This window comes from Neomonachus schauinslandi, chromosome 6 (genome assembly GCF_002201575.2).
Source record: "Neomonachus schauinslandi chromosome 6, ASM220157v2, whole genome shotgun sequence".
NCBI lineage: Eukaryota > Metazoa > Chordata > Mammalia > Carnivora > Phocidae > Neomonachus > Neomonachus schauinslandi.
This window is the reverse complement of record NC_058408.1, coordinates 8,656,290-8,676,448: the sequence shown is the minus strand read 5'-3', so window position 1 is coordinate 8,676,448 and position 20,159 is coordinate 8,656,290. Positions and strand designations below refer to the sequence as shown.

At 50.9% G+C, this 20,159-nt stretch overlaps 1 protein-coding gene across 1 annotated transcript in view; it reads left to right on the top strand.

Moving 5' to 3' along the window:
- The window catches only part of LMX1A (LIM homeobox transcription factor 1 alpha), a 154,174-nt gene extending 139,567 nt beyond the window's left edge, over window positions 1-14,607 (top strand). Inside the window, exons 4-8 of the mRNA XM_021698442.1 lie at window positions 5,530-5,702; window positions 8,452-8,529; window positions 9,809-9,875; window positions 12,457-12,627; window positions 14,447-14,607. Of these exons, the coding sequence (XP_021554117.1) occupies window positions 5,530-5,702; window positions 8,452-8,529; window positions 9,809-9,875; window positions 12,457-12,627; window positions 14,447-14,607 (650 nt within the window). The remainder of the gene's footprint in view (window positions 1-5,529; window positions 5,703-8,451; window positions 8,530-9,808; window positions 9,876-12,456; window positions 12,628-14,446) is intronic.
- The last annotated feature ends 5,552 nt before the right edge of the window (window positions 14,608-20,159 follow it).

The following is a 20,159-nucleotide window of genomic DNA, read 5'->3' as shown; positions in this document are numbered from 1 at the left end:
CGTGCCATTGGAAGTTCTGCTCTTGTGACATGCGGCGCCCCATCTCCTATATCTGGAACTGCTGTGCGTTGTTTGTGTGACTCATTTGTAGTTCAAGTGACACCTGCCCGATGTCACCTTCTCCGGTCCCCTCCCCTAGCTCCTCTGAGCAGAGTTATCGTTCTTTGGCCGTTGGATCTGATTCCCCTTTCCTAATCTGAGATCTCTGTGAGAGGAGAGGGTGAGTCTTCATCATCTGCATATCCCAGGGTTGTCCTGGTCCTGTGCCTGACACGAGCCCATAATGGATGCTTATTGAGTGAAATGATGCAATGAACTGGTTCCAAGTCTGATCTTTCATGGGAACCTGGGTGTGGTCGGAGTCGAGACCTCCTTGCAGAACCACGTGCAAGGTAGTTCCAAACAGTAGTTTGAAAGTGTACTAGTTCTAGTACAGGGACTCGACCCTTCTGGAGGACTTCACGTCTTGCCTCTTGGATTTTAGATGCTGCACTGCATCCAGAGTTGACCACCGTTCGGCTCCAGGAGAAAGGAATTCCGATCCCGCAGTGCAGGGCAGCAACTGAAATAGCTTCCTGTCTTCATACATCCCGCCCTTCCTCCTTTCCCTCCCCGCCCCCCCGCCACAGCAAGTCCCAGACCCTTCCTCTCCTCCCCGGGCCTGAAGGACATTTATGAGGCTCATCATGGGGGCAGCATCTGAGGCCTGTTCCTGCCTCTCCCTTCCCGAGCATGCGGGTCTCTTCCCCCACCCCTCCCACCACCACCCTCACCTCCTGGGCCAAGCTCAGATGTCTCTTTCCCTGTTTATGGGCCGTTGGGATTTTTCCAACAACCTGAAATGAATCTACACGGCCCCACAGGTAGTTGCAGCCCATCTCGGGGCCATAAACCACGGCTGGGTCTTTCATCTGTGATTGCTTATGTCATAAACGAGTGGGAGGGCCAGGCAAGGGGGAAGCAACAGCCCTGAGCCATTCCAGATTTTTTTTTTTTTTTTTTTTTATGAGAAAGGGGAAAGAAAGACCCTGAGAAACATGTTCAAACTTTATGCCAAGCAAATTCATTTCACTATGGTAGGCTGTGCGTGGAGACTTAATCTCTGGCCTTCCCCACTAGGAGTCAGATTTATGCTGTGTTTGTGTCTAAATGGCCTCCAGGGATGCTGACATTTGTTGTCGGAGACAGCGAGTGGTGTTCCTTTCATCTCCACTGAGGGGTGTCAGCTTAAATTATGAGGGATCGCTCTGACCTGCGTCTGGGTGTGGGAGCACTGGCAACAGAGCGGGGCCGGCTCCCTCTTGCACTCCCACGTCTCTGCGATTTCAAAGTCGCTCTTCATCTTCTGCTCTCCAGGCTTCCTGCTGGTTCTGGGAGAAATTTCCTAGCTCTTTTCGAACGTTTCTTTCTCTCGGGCCCATCGATAAGTGTGTATCTTAGGCATTGCGTGTTTTTTATGGAGAAGTTGGGGTCCGAGTCTGACAGGCCTGTCCCTGTGGCAAGAGAAGGCGGGAGCCTTGGTGAACATCCCAGGAGCAGCCTGGAAGTTCCCCAAGAGAGTGAGAGGGCACTGTTCTGCCCAGAATATTTACAACCCAGCAGATAAGGAGTAGGGTGATGTTTAGTGATGGCCTGCCTTCTCCTGGGCATCTGTCGGCACCTTGAGAAGTGCCAGAAGGCCCCTCCCTGCTCCATCTTCAGAATCTCTCGCTCAGCTCTGCCAGGACACCTGGAATTCCACAGCAGTGACTGTTCAGTTGGAGGCATTTTCTGTTCAATGCATAGATGTTTTTGACCGTGGGAGAGAACCCATCCAACTGTGCTCATCACTGACTCCTCGGTGTCCATCAGCAGAGCTCCCTGTCCCCAGAGTCAGAACCTGAAAGACTAGGATGGAGGATATGTAAGTTTTGATGGAAAACAGGAGGTCAGGAGAGGTCTAGAAAGTGATCAGCTCGCTATGGTATGCTGGCTGGCCTGGGGCCCGTTTTTGGAAGACACGCCTACTCATATTGTCTGTAGCTTCTGCGCTCTAATGGCAGAGTCGAGTTGTTGTACTGGACTGTGAGGCCTGCAAAGAGTAAAATAGTTACTGTCTGGCCTTTTACAAAAAAAAAAAAAGAAGTTTGTAGGCCCCTGGTCTAGAGCATGAGGAGCTTCTTGGAAGGCAAAAGGTGGGACCTGAGGAGACAGAAGAGAGAGAGAGAGAGAGAGAGATTAGTAGCAGAAAATAGGAATCGAAGGGAGAAAACGTACCCCAAAAGCAATAGAAATACTTGAGACCAATTGTAATCTTGTTCTTTCTGTCCTCCCCCTCCTGCCCCTCCTCCCCCACCACTGGCCCCCTTCTCCTTCCTCTTCTGAAAACAAATGTTTTCATCTCTCCTCCTCCAGGGACAGGGAGAGGATGAATGAGCCACGCATAGTGCTCTCCACATCCTCCAAAAGTGGGCACCGGGGACCAGCCTACGAGATAGTTCTCTTTCCTCCTCCCCATTGTTCCATGATGGAGTAGCAGCTCTTGGGGAAAGTATGGGTATCCCAGACAAGGGGGGGGCCTCAGATAGCCTGCCTCGGGGGCTCCCAACAAATTTCAGCAATTACATCTTCCGTCTGGAACCGGCCCAGCCCCGTCTCCCTCCCTTCACCTTCCTTCTCGTAAGCACTCACAGGCTCCCAGCTACACAACCAACTCTCAGTGTTGGCTGGGGTCATGTCTGCAAAGAGAGAAATGAACGCTGGGTTTGTAAACCTCAACTCCGACTTCCATCGACAGGCGACTATTATTAACAGAAAACATGTGTCTCGGATCAAGAATTCTTTTATGTTGAAGTAATAATGGTGACGACGATGATGATGATTTAGTAGGCACCTGTTACATTCTAGACAGCGCTAAACCCTTTACGTGTATCATCTCATTTAATGCCAACAACCCTGTCACCCTCCCCGATGAGACAACTGAGTCTTGAGAATTTGTTCAAAATCACACATCATAACGGGCAGAGCCAGAATTTAAACCTGAGTTTGGATGACTCCAGAGCCCACATTGATTTCCCAAATGATGGCAGCGTATATGAGCCATTATCAAGGAATCTAGCATGATTTTAGACCTTACATTTTCATGAGTTTTGTTCTCCTAGTTATCAATAAGCATTCGCATCAGACCACGTGAGGAATGACTGTCAGAGAGTCAGATTGACTCCAGAAGACATTTGCAAATATCATTTTATGGACAAAACTGGTTATAACACGTAAGGTTCCTAAATTATACGGTCGCATTTTCTTTTATTGTTTTTATCTGATAAAATATTTTATATGTTCCAACGCCTTTTTTTAAATTAAGCTTTTAATTTAAATTCCAGTAAAGTTAACATACGGTGTTACAGGAGTTTCAGGTGTGCAAGACAGTGAAGCCTACAAGTGCATTTTCAGATGTAGGCTGCACATTGGATTTCATAGTCGTTTGTTCCAGATTCAGCCCCCGTTCATCGCTGGCCTTACAGGAGGTCTGTATGTTCCTGCGGGGGGGGCGGGGAGGGGGTGTCAGCCCATTTCCAAAGAAAACTCACTGAAGGCCTCACTGGTACCAGAAGAGCATCCTTTTGACCCTGGGAGTCCAGCGGCAGACAGAATTCTTGGCCTCAGGGAAGGACCGGGCCTTGGGGAGAGGAGGTCTCTGAGCAGTGGGGTATAGGGCCTTGCAAGGGTGAATGTGGGAAGTCAGTGGCTTTTTCCCCACTGTCTCTCTTCTTGTGGGGTCTTCTTATTTCCCTGTGGCTTTTAGTTCTTACGGGCTCATTTTTTCTTGCCATTCTGAAAATATCCTTCTAGAAAGATCCTAAAACCCCTTCCTATGGAGGGATGCTTGCGGTCGGCTTACTGGATTTGCCCCAGGGAAGAGCTGCCTCAGAGATGAAGGTGCCAGAGTAGCTGCTCCTTGTCATGAGGATTCTTCCTCTTTTATCTCTTCTTTAATCTTTCTGAGTTTTCCCCCTGCACTCTTGAGGGCATTGAAGCAGAAAGGAAAAGACATTCTTTGCACATCTATTTCGAGCCTCCTGTGCACCAGGACCGTGTTAGTTGCTTTGCCCACAATAGCACTACCCCTGAGCCACCTGCAGGTGTGTGTTATTGCTGCGGTGGTGCAGGTGGGGAAACTGAGGCCCAGTGCGTGACCGCACTCCCATAGCGCCATGCTTACAATGGGGGGGGCCGAGCTGGATGGAGACCTAGATGTGCCTACGTCAGACCTGCTCAATGACATTGAAAGAAAGGGTCATGCCCTCAAGAAACTCACAGGTTAGTGTCCCTTCTTGTTCCAACTCTATGTCTAAAGGTTCATAGAGAAAAGAAGCCATTGTCCCTTCGGATGGGATAGTCAACAGAAGTCTAAATGAAAATGGCATATGCAGATGAGCATCCTTTACAGAGGAGGGTGGGATGAAGAACAGGGGTTGTGTGGCTCACACATGGAGGGTCCCCTCCACCTGGATTTCTTGAGGTGTCCAGAAGGAGAGCCAGGATCAGGACACCAGAGCTGGGGACACCCTTGGGATGGGGCTTCCCACTGGAGGAAAGAGGACAGCTGAGCTCTGTGAAGACCCAGCGAGAAACGAGGTTCTTGTGGGGGTTGTTTGGGCACATAACTGCCAATGGCTTTTAATGCTGAAAGTAGGAAAATGTGTCCCTCACATCGTATTCCGCAGACCCTAGAAGCATCTTCTCAGGAGCATGAGGTCCATGGGATGCACGAGGAAGTCTGGGAGAGAATGTGATGTAACTGAAGGCTTTGCTTCCTTCAAAGGTTACTCCTCCTACTGCTCACTGCTTATGAAGTAACCCACACAAATATAAATACAGTTTACTTTAGTAGTTATTTTATACACAAGCAATTTTGGCTAACTACTTACACTATATCTATTCTCAGTTATCAGTCCCTGCAAGTAATCTAATGCTGGTCCTCTATGGCCTTTTAAACAGTAATATTTTCTACCCCCTGGCAGTGGCTAGAATTTCAGACACAGTGTCTAGGAAGTTATACAAAACGTCTCCAGGCCTAGACTTGAAAAAATGACGTCTAAGAAATAACATTAATAACCAGTGCTTATTGGGCATTTATTATATGCCAAGCAGGGTTTTGAGTGCCTCATCGGTAAACTCATTTAATCCTTACAACTGTTCCGATGAAGTAGGTTCTCTTCTGTTCCAGTTTTGCAGGTAAAGAAACTGAGTCAGAGAGAGTTAAGTACCTTGCTCAAGGTCACACAGTTAGTAACTTTGGAGCTAGGACACTATCCTGGGAGAAAGTTCGGAGCCATAAAGGCAGACTTTCTGATTGCTGTCTCTGGATTTTAGAGGTATTTTCCTTGGTCCTTTCCTGGAGGGTTTCAAGTCAATCCCACAGAGGTTACTACACTCACCTATAAAGCCGTCCTGGGAACGCGGACCCGAGTGCCTTGCTATAGAATAACACACAGCTCCAGGAGGTGGCTTTGAAGACCTTAACACAGTATTTTCTGCTTCTTTTAGGCAAAAGTGATGATGAAGAAAGTCTTTGCAAGTCAGCCAATGGGGCAGGGAAAGGAGCCACTGAAGACGGCAAAGACCATAAGCGCCCCAAACGTCCCAGAACCATCTTGACAACCCAACAGAGGAGAGCATTCAAGGCCTCATTTGAAGTATCCTCCAAGCCGTGCAGGAAGGTACGGGGGGTGGGGGGAAGAAGAGGGGAAAGGGGACCGGGCCCCACTGTTTGTGTATACTGCCCTCCCCTGGAGTGTCCATGGGCACACGTGGGGGGGGGTCAGGGTGGTGAGGGAGGCTGTTCAGATAGAGTCTATAGCCTTGAGCCCTACTGGAGACCCCAGATCCCTAACGGTGTGGCCAGGGAGATAATAGGATCTCCCTATACTTTTGTGCATCTATACCCATTTCAAGTGGCTGCTGGCTCAATTCATGGAGAGCAACAGGAAGAAGAACAACAGTAGGTACCAGTTGGAGGATATAGACCCAGATGCTATAACAAGGAGTAAAAATATAGTGGCTAATAGAAATCTATTTATCTATTTTTGCTCTAGTTTGTTCCACTTGGATGGTGACTTTGGGATTCACTGATGTCTTAGTTCATTCATTTTTATTGCCGAATGGTATTCCACTGTATGGATGCACCACAGCTTCTTTGTCCATTTACCTGTTGATGGGTGTTTGGGTTGTTTCCAGTTTGGGGCTGTGACAGATGGGTCTGCTGTGAACTTTTGTGGTTTAATGAGATACGAGTTTGTTTCCATCTTACGTCGCAGCCCAGAGATGAGCAACCCAAGATCAGCAGGGAGCTCTGTTATCTGTCACGTGGTTCTAAGGGGCCATAGGTACCACCATCTTTTCTAGCCACCATGCTGGAGAAAGAGGAAGTAGAGGGCAAGGCATGCCTCAAGATCCTTGACTACACCTCCTCTGAGGGAGCTGGGAAATGAGTCTGCCTGGGTGACCACATGCCCTGCTAAAGCTTGGGAATTCAACTGTTAATAAGAGGAAGGAGAGAATGGGTATCGGGGACAATCAGCAGTCTCTGCCACAAACAGCTGTGCCCGTTTATTAAGGACCCGCCATTTATTGACAGCCATATGCTCACTCTTGTTACTGATACGATACAAATAAGAACTTCTTAAATTGGAACTCGTGGAGGAAATACATTTTTAAAAACCTTAGCATTGTTTTTCCTCTATCTGTATGAGTCGGCTTTTGCTGTCAAAACAAACAAAAGCTTAGTGGCTTCCAGCGGACATTGTGTTCTTGCTCCTGGACTGTGGTTTGGCTGTGGCCCAGCTGGGCTCAGGTTCAGGCCTGCTCCACCTGTCTCTCCGGGGCTCCGGGCCGAAGGAGCACGCTGTTTCCATGAGGATGGCAGAAGGCAGGAGGCCAAGTCACACAGGGCAAAACCACTGAAAGGCTCTCCTTGGATCACACGTGCCGTGTCCACACACATCCCATGAGCCAAAGCAAGTCATGTGGCTAACCCAGTGTGAGGCAGGGGGGAAGGCCCGCCTGTGGGAGCAGGGCAGGGAGGGGGCATATTTGCGGAACTGACCAATAATACAGTTTGCCACCACCTCTGGCCTCCTGCAGACCTCTTTCTCTCTCTGCCCTTGCGCTCCCTAGGCTCCAGGGAAGGTGCTGGTAGGAAGTAAAGTAGCCCTAAAGTAGGCTTATGCAAGGACAAATGATCACCTCCTTCTATTACTACTAATCCTACACGTATTAGACTCCCAGCCTCTGCATGGCCCCATGCCTGGTGCTGGTGGCCAGGCAGCCTGCAGACCCCCAGCCAGCGGGGGAGAGATGCGTCTGCACATAACTAACATGGGGGAGAAAGCTGTGAGGACCATTACAGAGGGGCCGCCGGGAGCCGTGGGAGCCCGGGGAAGGGGAAGGTCACTTCTGTCTGGGGAATCAGGAAGGCTTTGTGGAACAGGTGGCTTTTGAGCCGGGCCCCTGAAAAATGGATAGGGTTTCAGCAGGTGGAAGTGGGGCCGGGGCACACTGCTATTTTAGTTGGCTTAGCAGAAGGATGTGTTTTAAAGATCTGATTTAATCATCTCACTTCTCCTAGGCCTCAGCCCCAGTGGGGTGATAGAGGTGGGCCACTTCCCAAGGCGTCCTGTGAGCTCTCTGCTCCTGTGTTAGGCGTTCAACCCCATGTCGCCCCAGAATCTAAGCAAGAGGGCGGTGTCTTTCAGCCTCGCTCTCAGAAAGGCTGAGCTTCTCGCCTTTTCCCTTCCTGCCCTCAGCGTATGTCTGCGTGGAGGGCAGATGTTTCAACCCATCTCTTCCTCGTGGGAATCTCGACAGTCCTGTCTCTGTGGGGCCACAGCGCACGTGCTGATCAGAGCTGACTGCTTTCGCTCTGGCAGATTCCAGATGGCTCTGGTCTTATTCTCCTTGAGTGGGGCTCACTCAGGGTAACAGTAAATGTGAATATTCATGAAACACCCAAAGTCACCTAGAGCTATGAGGGACAGAACCAAAAATGTAGGTCAGTGAATTGAGACAGATGAGAACAAGAGAGAGCCATTTGTTTTGCAAAGTGATTTTCGCTCTCGGTTCTCCTTAAGTAGGTCAGTACATAGGCATGGATGTGACTCTTAAAGGACAATGATAGATTTTGCTAATATTCCAAAACCACCTGAAGGCCTAATTTCCAGAGTCAGAGAAACCCCTCTTGAAATGCACATCTAAATTAATTATCCCTTCCTTTGTTTACCTGGTGAAGGACCTCTCTCCACCTCAAGGGAAGCAATGGTCTTGTGTTTGGGATCACACTGGCCATTAAACACCAGCCCGCTCCCATTTAAGACGCGGCCTACGGGCCTCCCAGTGTGCCGTGTAGGGACTGTTCTGCCCCCTCCCCTGAGATGCCAGTGTTTCTCTCTTTCTAATGTTCCTTTTGTCAAGGTGAGGGAGACCCTGGCTGCAGAGACAGGGCTGAGTGTCCGTGTCGTCCAGGTGTGGTTCCAGAACCAGAGAGCTAAGGTAATCTGCTTCCTACTGTCGTTTGTCTCTATGTGGCTGGTTTCCTGGAATAATAAATACTTGCGGGTGGGTTATCGAACCAGAACTCACTGGATAGAGTAGTTCTCCTGATTCAAAAATTCTGTTATCGATGGTCCTGTCAGCCACAGCAGCCCCGCAGAAGGGGAGAGACGGGGCATTCGTTTTAGTGAAATGACTGATTTTCCTAGTGGCCATGACTGTGAATCTGGCCAGCCGTCTGCTGGAATAAACGTCTTTCTGTCTTCTGGTAAAAGCGGATTCTTTCATTCACCTTTATCTAACCCACCTACCAAAGCTCTTTTAAAATTGCAGAGAGAAACTTCCATAGCACACATGTGACAGGACTGAGGCCATATCCTAGCGTGGTGGCATGAATGCCTTTACTCAGTGCCCCCCATATACGCCCCAACCGTCATGCTGTCCTCCAGATCCCACCAAGGTCTGCATTGCCCCGCCATAGTCTTTCATTTATTTTAGACCTTGTGCTCATCTAGTTTCCTGCCCCTAAAAAGGCATGCGGCCCGTGGCCCATATGTCCCAATCTGTAGTGGGTGGTAAATTCATATCTCATTATCTGATCACGATTGGTTAAGACAGCACGGTGCTGCCCTAACTGAATTCCTCAGCACAGGGCCATTGATACGTACTCCATCCCGAGAGGACTCCATGTCTCCATAGGTTTGGGAGGCCCCGTAACCTAATAGATTCATAAAGCAGAGGAGTTGGAAGCTCTGAGAAATGTTTGCTTGTTTTTGTTAGCGTCTCACGGGACCGGAATGTTCCACAGAGCACAGTGTGAGAAGCATTGGGTTAAGATGCTCCTTCTGGGAAGTTTTGGTGGTAACAGGTGCTCTGGGAGATCAGCTCCTTACCTGGAGTCTCCAACACCAGGGCCAGCAGATGGGGGGAGTGGGCGGGGAGTGCCACGTCCTAGGCGATACCCTGTCAGCAGCCCCTTGCTGCGCAGCTAGGCCCGCCTGCGGTCCCCAAATGCCACACTTACAGCTCACCGGAAACTGTCACAACACAAGCAGCTATGTTTATCTGCTGAGAGGATGAGCGGCCTGGTGCTTTCCAGCCAGCTGACTGCGCCCGGCAGCGGGTGAAGAGCCCACAGCAGCCGTGGACAGCCTCGTGGCTGGCTCCTGTCCTGAGTCAGGCCGCGGGAGTGGTCCCTCCGCTTTCCGCACGGGGCCTGTGTACCTGCTGCCGGCCCCCCGCCTCCAACCCCCTAACCCTGCACCCCTCTCCTTGTCAGATGAAGAAGCTAGCCCGGAGGCAGCAGCAACAACAGGACCAGCAGAACACCCAGAGGCTGAGCTCCGGTAAGCGGGGCCCCTCCAGCCAGGCCTGCGAGGGTCCAGGCCTCGCCCACCACTCGGCTCTTGCTGGAAGGCCACTTCTGGGCTCAGCAAAGCCCTGTCTGCACCAAGGGCAGAGGCTCTTCCAGCGAGGATCGCGCCCCGGGGGATCTGGGAGAGGGTCTAGGGCACCGAGCCGGGGCCTGGGAGGCTGACTGAGGTGGTCCGAACCTTCTCCAGAGCCCCCGGGACTGTGGCAAGACTCCCCGCAGAGCCCAGGACACACCCAGATCCTCCTCCTTCCCAGCAAATCAATTGACAGAGGACACCACTGTGACTAACCCCTTTCTAAAATGACATAAAACAGTAAAAATACTGCGAGTAAAACAGTAACCCTCTCCCTCGTCGGGCACGTTCATAGTTCAAAGAGTGTTCTCACACTGACCCGAGTCTGACAACACCCCCCACCCCACCAGGGGAGCAGAGAAGTCCTTTGTACCCATCTCACTGATGAGCAGACAAGGGCTCTGCAAGGCTGACCGGGGTCCTCGCTGAATAGGGGGTGAGTCAGGACCGGAGCATAGATCTCTGAACCTCGGTTCCACTAGGCCATGCCACCCCAACTCTCCCTTCCTGTGCACACCTCCATTTGCTGTTGTGGTTAATAGGTCTGGTGAGAGAACTGGAAAGGGAGTGAAGAGGGACAGGTTGTGGGACTCTTCAAGGGAGTTAAAGGAAAAAAAAAATCAAATAGAACTATATTATGACTGTGTCATTCTTAAAGGGATAGGGCCCCAACAGCCATCCAGCGGGATTCCCTGAGGGGTCTGCTTGTACCTCAAACAGGAATTGTCAGCCTTTAGTGTGTACATAAATCACCCGACATGTGGTAAAGCACAGATTCTGATTCCTCTAGTCTGGCTAGGCCCTGAGATTCTGCATTTTTAACAGACTCCCACTGCTGCCGCCCTGTGGACCACACTTTGAGAAAGGTCATGACTGTGACAATTGTTCTCAGGCCCCTAGACAGGGCTCCTTGCCCTTGCATGATGGACCTTGCCTTGTGCTTGATACCTGGGCTCAGCTCAATCTAGAATCTGACTCTTGCAGCCCAGAGTTCTGTTGGCTTCTTAATCTTCTAGGCCAAACAGTATCTTAACAGCAAGATAGATGCTCAGAGAGAGAAGTTAAACAAGGACATGGGGACCGGGGAAGGTTGTTGGGGCAAGTTGGTCAGGAGACCCGAATGCTGCCCCAGCTCCACCCCCAGAGCTGTTTGATCTGGGACCAGCCTTTCTGTCTCCTGGCACCTCAGGCTATCTGTCCCCGGGGTGGGATAATGTCACTTACCAGCCCTGTCGCACTGGGCCCCTGGGAAGTTCAGAGAGGGTCACTGACATGGAAGAGCCATGCACGTCGACTCCCATGGGCCAGCACACTCAGGGTGGGGGAAGAACGCATCAAGGCATTATGAGAACACAAACTCAGAGTGCTTGAGACTTGGAAGAATTCGAAGAGCAACTCCTAGGGCAGACTTAAGAAAGTAGAAGCCGTGGAAAGTAGAGTCTCTAGGTCATGGGCCGATGTTCAGAGAACCACAGCAAGATGCGGAGGCAGGAAGGGAGTCCTCCAGTCTCCGAAAATTCTCTACACAAGTGTAGCAAGTTGTTCCAAAGCACATTTATCAGCTCCACGAGGTCAGCGGGGCCGGTGTCGTGAACCCCACTTGATTGACGGGCTCTCAGTGGGGTGATGCTGGAAGGATCTTTAGATCCATCACCTCCAGTGGCTGCCAAACTCATGTGTAGCCTTGGTTTTAATGATGTATTTCGAGAAAGCTCTCCAATTCAACTGCACCTCCCCCATCCCTCTTCTCTGAGGTTGACCCTTGATGGCCCTTGAGGTGGGCGCAGGCTGGGAACCACTGATGTCGCCTTGTTCCAGACCATTTTTTAAAAATTTTATTTTATTATGTTATGTTAATCACCATACATTACATCATTAGTTTTTGATGTAGTGTTCTATGATTCATTGTTTGCGTATAACACCCAGTGCTCCATGCAGAACGTGCCCTCCTTAATACCCACCACCAGGCTAACCCATCCACTTTATAAATGAGCCAGGAAGTAAAATGATCTCACCACGGTTCCACAGCCAAGATGGCACTCCATGATTGTCACCACCTGGTGTTCACACCCTTGTGTCGTCTCCTTGGACGCTGACGAGGGCTGACCTAGGGAGTGACTTCTGAGGCGAGGTCATGACAAATGTGGCAGGTTCTGCTTTGCGCTCTGCTGGACTGCTGGCCCTGGGGAGGCTGGCCGCCATGTTGCCGGGCTGCTCAAGCAGGCCTGTGAGAAGTCCGTGGGGTGGGGCAACAGTGGGATGGCAGACACAGCACGTGCCACCCCAAGTCTGGGGCTCCCGGTATCACCAGCACCAGCCCCTCTCACTCCTCCTTACAAAGCTGCAGCAAAGGCTGGTGCTGGACGGGGACACCGGGCAGTGAGGGGTATGAAGTTCGGAAGATGCTCTTCGCCTTCTCTCTCAGCATGGGGCCCTGGCTGCACTTGGGGAATGATATGCCTTCTTCTCTGTCCTCCAGCTCAGACAAATGGCGGTGGGAATGCTCCCATGGAAGGGATCATGAACCCCTACACGGCTCTGCCCACCCCACAGCAGCTCCTGGCCATCGAGCAGAGTGTCTACAGCTCAGACCCCTTCCGACAGGGCCTCACCCCACCCCAGATGCCGGGAGACCACATGCACCCGTATGGTAAGATGTACTCAAGCCCCGCAGGGACCTCTCACAACCTGCTTGCATGGGATTCTCCTTCCCTCCCCGACGCATCTGCACAGTTCCCAGATGCTCCCCCGAGGCAGCAAAGCAGAATACGTGCCCAGAAAGTGCTGCTAGAATCATCTAACCAGTGGCTACAGAAGAAGGACCAACACACATAGTCACTAGTGATATTTCCACTCATTCTCCTTTTCAAAGATTCTTGTTGGTTTTATTTATTTTTATTTATTTATTTATTTATTTTAAAGATTTTATTTATTTATTTGAGAGAGAGAGAATGAAAGACAGAGAGCACGAGAGGGAAGAGGGTCAGAGGGAGAAGCAGACCCCCCGCTGAGCAGGGAGCCCGATGTGGGACTCGATCCGGGACTCCAGGATCATGACCCGAGCCGAAGGCAGTCGCTCAACCAACTGAGCCACCCAGGTGCCCTCTTGTTGGTTTTAAATAAGAGGTTGTACTTCCATTGTAGACCTGTTTGCTGTGGTCAGATTTCCCTCCTCTCATCTCATACCTGGTCCCACATGCTCGTAAGCAGTCTCCACAGTGATGCGGGCAGAGGCCTTAATTGAACCTTTCTAATTGAACCGATACTATTTAAGTGCTCTAAATTAACTCCTGAAACAACCTGACTTGTGAAGTGAAATCATCCCCTGCCCCCTCCCACCCCACCCCTCCGATCTGGGGTTGCTTTTAATGTTGGGTGTGTGGATAGCTTAGCCTCCCCCACTCGCCCTGCTTGCTGCTTCAGCTGATGGTCAGCGCTGGGCCAGGGCACTCTGATGAGGTGGGCGAGCTCTGGAGTGGAGGGCTGAAGTTCAATCTCAGGGCCAAATAGAGGTCACTGCGTTTTTATACGGAGAAGGTCAGTGGCCGATGTAATGCATCTAATCTCTGTAATCTGTGATAAACTGCACCGATGGCTAAAAATACAGTTTTATTTGGCAAACCTTCAAAACAGTATCAATCAGAGATACATGGCTCAGCTCACAGATTTTGTCAAGCAAAGTGCTTTTTTTGCCTTCATTAAAAAACATTGTTTGTTGTTGAAGTAACCCCTGTCCTCCCATGTGATGCGTACAGCAAACTAGGATTAAGATCCAGCTCTCTGCAGAGACTTTACTGACCCTCATTCTTACATAGATATATCTGAGCAGGTAGCATGAGTCAAGGCTGAAATGGAGACACCTCTATTCTTGTCACAGTGCTCCCGGAGCGATCCACAGTTTGCCCTACCGGCTGCTCCGTCAAGGGTGTAAATTAGTGGAGGGCGGGCACCTAACCGTCTGTCCTTTGCAGGACACATTCCGGGAGTCAGCAGGCATTCAGTCTGATGTTGCTGTTTGAAGGGACCCGTGTTACCCCCGGGGGTGGCACGAGCCTCCTTCACAGCCCCGCTACTTGTCCCGGGCCTCCTTCAAGAACCATTTTGGGGGGCGAGTCCTGCCAGAGCCCTGCCCCTGCCTCTCCAGCCGGCCGTGCCGCGTCCTGCCCACTCCCCAAACTCACTGTCTAGACATTCTGACATTTGCTTCTGCTGCACCCCATTCGGCCCTTTGTCCTAACCTAGTTTATCCTGTTTTCAGGGGTTGTGCTTTGCACCCGGGCCTCCTAAGGCCCTGAGAGATCTGCGGACAGGGATCCCCTCCCTTCCTCCCGCTCCCCTCACAGCTCTCCCTCCACCCGCCCTGCAGCACGCAGCACGAGGGGGGGGGAGGGGGAGGGGGCTTTTGCATTCCTAGCCCCGAAGGGAGTCACTTCTTCGAGACCCTCATGACCATTTCCTCTCCATTTCAGGTGCCGAGCCCCTCTTCCACGACCTGGATAGTGACGACACCTCCCTCAGTAACCTGGGTGACTGTTTCCTAGCAACCTCAGAAGCCGGGCCCCTGCAGTCCCGGGTGGGAAACCCCATCGACCACCTGTACTCCATGCAGAATTCTTACTTTACCTCTTGAGTCTTCCCCTCGAGTTCTGTGGCTGGGCTCCCACCGGAACAACCGTATGACGTGAGGGGTCGGCCGACGTTAGGATGGGGAGGCCAGGGGAGAGGTGGGTTGGGGAGGGAGTTTTGTCGGATTGCTGTTGTATAACGACCTGGTGTAGCTCGGCATTTCCAAAGACTGAATACATAATGGATCGCATAGTTTCATGTTTCTGATAAGTCTTAGCTTTAGGTATGAAGATGTGTTTATCATTAAGGACAGGGACTTTTAATATAGACATTCTCATGCAAACTAGGTACCTGGAGACTCCTAACAACTTCCTGCCATTTTGGGGGAAGCTCTTGTCAAGAGGTACATATGTCTACCCATCCATATACCCATAGACAGACAGACAGACAGATAGATGTGTGTGTGAGTGTGTAACCTTCCATGCTTTATCATCAAAGTTTATTCCTAATTATAACAGACACCAACTGTACAGCAAAAGTAACTTTATTTTCAGTGTGAACTATATTTAAGGAAATGCTTGATGCACTTAAGTTATAAAATGAGATAATTTACTTTTATAAACTTTATTTTTAGTTCGAAGAGACTTGTCGGCAGGGCAGAGAGGACTGCAGCACCTGAGCCAAGAGCTTTGAGTGCTTGAGTGAATTCTGTTTTCAAGAGTGTCATCGAGGTCTGGAAAGCAGCTCCAGGTGGCTGACTGTACTCCTTCATGGATTCTTGCTCTCTTGGGGACTGAATCACAGGGCTTGGGTGGGACAGAAAAAGCCTTGAGCGTGTTCTTAGAAAAGGTAAAGCCTAGACTCTTCAGCTTTCTTTTAAATTCTGACGTGTAGTTGTGGGCAGCAGTAGGAAGGTCAGTTTTGCTCTTGAACTTCGGCATCTGCAGGTGTGGGATGAGGCTGACACTGTGTACCTACCTCACTGGGGGACACTGAGGCTTCATTCACCCCCAGGATGCATGAGCAGGGCTGAAACTAATAGCCGATATTTGTTAAAATACCAGACCAGTCACTTGGCTAAAGAGGCTGTGGGGGGGGGGGGTCCACACCCTGAGCCCTGAGGGCCACTCTGCCCGCCAGGGTCCCTTCTGCAAAGCCTCGGCTGGAGAGGCCAGCTCAGGGCAGCTCAGGGGGCCAGAGTCCTGCCATGGGGAGGAGGCTGTCCCAAGGGGATGGAGGAGGGCATCGTGGTGTTACAGACCAGGGGTTGACAAACTACGGCCCGCAGGCTGTGTTTTATGGCCTGCCAGCTACGAATGTTTTTTTACATTTTTAAAGGGTTGTAAAAAAAAAAAAAAAAAAAAAAAAAGACTATGGGACAGAGTGTATGTGGCCCCGAAAGCCTGAAATATTTACTACCTATGCTGTCTGGCTCTTTTCATAAAATGTTGGCTGGCCCCTGTTCTAGAAAGTCTATTTCTAAACAGCCTTCTGGAGCTCATAGAGGCAGCAGGGATCCAGGTGGAACCGCGGGGTTCTTCATTCTGTCTCGCTTCTCGGACTTGGAGCACAGAAGAGCCAGCTGCCATCATACACAGGGATGCTTCTGCACCCTGTCCTCCAGCTGTGGTGCTAGGACCAGCTACTTCTGTGCTAGGATGCCTCCTGAGAAAGCAGACGAGGAGAAGGGGGAAGCCGGGGGGTCAGCTTGCACTCCCCTGGGAGGGGCCAGTCCAGGCTCGGCCTCACTCCCGAGGACGTCCGGGGTCTTAAGAGCCTGGTCCCCTTCACTCTCTGCAAAGCCAGAGGGAACGTGCTCCCTTATGGTAGAGTCTGTGTTGTGTGATTTTTGTGCTCATGTTTATAATTTATGCAAACCACCCAGAACCCCAAACCAGTCTGGCGAGTGAAAATCATGCAGAAGCGGTATGACTTCGCAGGCTTCTGGGGCGGAGATCCGTTGGGGAATGTAGCAGGTACTATGTGAGTGAAAACAAATAGAGATCCTTCCTCCACTCGTGATGGCATACCAAGATGAAATTAAAAACCTCTTATAAATGAGCTGTCGTTGATTCAGGGGCAGGGGTGGGGGCCCGGAACCAGGGGGACACGGGTATTTGTCAACAGGGGCCTGGGGATGAGCACATGGCAAAGCTTAACATGAAGGGAAAGCGAGTCCAGCAAAACCAAAGGAGAAAGGAGTCTACACCTTCCCACCAGGGTGAACGGGAAGACCTCAGTCTTCACAAACACGGCTGCGGGAGGAGGCCCGGGGAACATTCCGTCAGCACCATCAAGTTCTCTCGAGGCAGAGTGGTTTGCAGTGTGTGGTGTGAGAACATTTGCTTGGAAATCAGAGCAGGAGAAAGATGTCTCACGCAGGACGGAAGGGAGATGTCCAGCCAGGATGGGGGAGCAGAGCCACAGACTGGAGCTTCTCCCAGGGTTCTCAGTGGTCTTCAATGTGATACATGGGTGATTGTTACGACTATGAAGAAAAGAAGTTAGGAAACAATAGGAATGAGTGCAAAACCACCAGTTACACTCCAAGAGTGACGCCACTTCTGTGTGTCCTTCCACCCACCTGCCAGACCCTGTCCCCCACCTCTGCTCACTCGCCCCGTTAGAAGTTGTCTCTGCGTCTTGCCGAGGGCCTGGAAGGAGAGAGATGTGAGTTATGAAGTGGGGCTGGCAGGAGGAGCCCACCAAGGAGGGCTGCCTCACTCTGCCCTCCCCCGGGCTGGCCCTGGTTCCATCTCCAGCTTCCAGAGAGAGCCCAGGCTGGACACCATTCCCTGTCCCGGTCCGTCTGCCCGACGCCTCCTTGTCCTTCAGCATCTTGGCCTCTTCAGGAAGCCTGCCAAGCTGGGTGCGGTGCCCGTGTGCGGAGCCCGGCTAGCGCTACCTGCTGCAGCGAACACCCCCTGATTTCCTAATCACCCAAACACAGGAGAAATTACTATTATTGCTCATGTGAAGGACCTGGGGAAGAGTTTGGGTTCGGAGGGCACCTCTCTTCCTTGCATAATGAAGACTTCCAAGATGTCGCCACCCATTGGTTTTCTTTCTTCTTTCCTCTTTACTTCTTTTCTTTTCTTTTCTCTACTCCTTTTTTTCTTTTTTTCTTTTTTTCTTTTCTTCTGGCTCAAAGTGGGCACATACTGATCAGACTCCCAGTTCGCCACCTCCTAACTGCATGGCCGAGCTGGGCGGGTTACTTCCCCCTGCTGAGCCTCTGACTCCTCATCCACAGCACAGGTATGGCACTTGTCCCTACCAGAGGTGACAAGGTCAAGTGAGGTGTCACAGGCAAAGCCCGGAGCCTGTGGCAGAGGCTGCAGCAGGGGCCAGGCCTGCTCTCAGGGGTTGAGTTGTTGATGGAGGCGTATTTGAGGAAAAAGGAGAAAACACTCTGGTTCATCTTGTCCCCCCCCCCCCCCCCGGGGTCAACATAATCCCTTCTTATGTAACTTCTTTAAACCTCAGTGTGGGTCTTAATATAGCCTGACTCACAATTGTGGGAGAGTTGGGTTGGTTGGTTGGTTTTTGAAAGGCATGCAGATAAAATTCCAATTCCAAGGACACAGTATGAACTCTGTCCCCTAAGGAGAAGCAGTCAGGTCATAGACGATTTCTCCAGCCATCTGTTATCACCTCAGGGCTGAGATGAGAGGGAGACCCCAGATCCATAGTCTGAGCCTTTTCTGAATGGCAGCATTTCGTGTTGACCTGACGTGAATCAAAAATAGGAAGAAATTGGAATTAGTCAATCCCAAACCCAAAGACACGTTTTTAACCGCACTGCAAGTGAAATCCAAGTATCTCTGTCTCTCTCCCTTCCCCACCCACCCAGTGCAAATACATTCAGTCCAAACTGGATACAAACAGACACAATTCAACTAGAAGGAAACCCAATAATACATTGTTTCCTTGAGTCCCTTTGTCTAGCATGTTGCAACATTGTTCCATGACAGGATGGGGAGAATTCAAAATAAGGCCTCCCTGAACATACAGGCCCTGTCCACATGGCGGATGGAGAGGATTGGGGGCCGCTGGCCCTAACGTTTGTGCTCTATCTGAAGTTCCCAGGATGTGCAACCTTGACCAAGGCTCTGGGCCTCCCTTTCTTCATTTATTAAATGGGGACAATGACACTCGCCTGTCTTACAGGTTGGTTATCATGAGCATCAAAGGAAACAATTAGGAAAGAACTTGGTAGGCCGTGGGCTGCTGTACAAATAGCAGGGTGTCTTAGTATCTCGTCCCAGGAGGCACACGCAGATGGGCCACCTGCGGAGCCTGGTGCCATGTGCAATGCTCCTGCTTGGGTGGGTGCCCATGGCAAGGAAGGGATACTGCAGATCTGAATGAGATCATTTCTTTCCTCCCCCAGCAGCTGTGGATTACTGCTGCCATGGCCGGATGGGCCCTTCTCCCCTCCAGGGGACGATTCTGGGAAGGACGGGGGAAGCGTAGGATGGCCTAGCCCCTAGTGGACGGTACATTAGCTCACCTGTCTCTACCTGTAGTCTCCCCACCCCCCCCGGCACCCCCTGTGCTTAGGAAGGGAAGGTGGAGCCTGCCCTCAACAGGTGTGTAACTGACCAATTGGCCTCTTTTAGCACCTCGTGTGTTCACTGAATTCATTCTACAAGTATTTGCTGAGCAGCAAGAATATGCTATGCTATGGGTCATAGAAATGGAAGTGAGCAGAAAGAACTGTTGGCCCCACTCATGGAGATGACAATTAGTGGGGTGTGTGTGTGAATGAACTGAACTTGCATTGCATTGAGAGCGGGCTGGAAGAGTAGAAGGTAGGCCAGCGTGACTTAGTGTGGAAGGTCAGAGGTTTCTTGGGCTAGTGATGACAGAGTTGACTTGATTCATCTCTCCTAGTGCCCTCCCCTTTCAAGTAGCTATTCCATTTGTCCTTTCTGGAAGGTTTTGTTCAAACTGCCGTGGGAGGAAGAATGTGATAAACCAATGTCCTCCAAGGTGTCCATTGATAAGGTCTAGAGAAGTTGCCCATAGTGTCTTAGAGTGCAAAATGAAGGGAGGCCACTGTCCCTCAGTTGACACACATTTATTAAGCCCTGTGGTGGACATTTACTGTTTTCTGGCCACCCAGCCTCTACTCACGTTGCTGATGATGTCACCCTGATTTCCTTTGAGGACTTGATCTTCATCATGCGTGGACTTTATGGGACTGTAGATCCAGGTGACTTAGACTGCTGGACCCAAGGAGTGGGGGCACAAAACCAAAGCTAGGCCAATGTCCCTTTCCAGGACTTGAACCTGAGGGACTGGCACAAAGCTGGAAACTTGTTTAGAGCTAGCCCACTTCCCAAGGGGCACCTGCCAAGATGACCACATTGCCTGCTGCCTGACCCCAGAGCTGCCCACTCCCCATCTGTTGCCAAGGTCAGTCTCCATACACCCTTTGGCTCCATGAGCAGTCTGCTCTGCTCATCCTGCAAAAGGCCCCTTTTGCTCAAGTTATCCTGAATTGGTTTCAGTTGCTTGCAGCCAAAAAATCCTGATGGGAGCTATATACCTACAAATTTTGTGGTGTTTTGCACTGTAGGAAGGGTGTGTGTGTGTGTGTGTGTGTGTTCC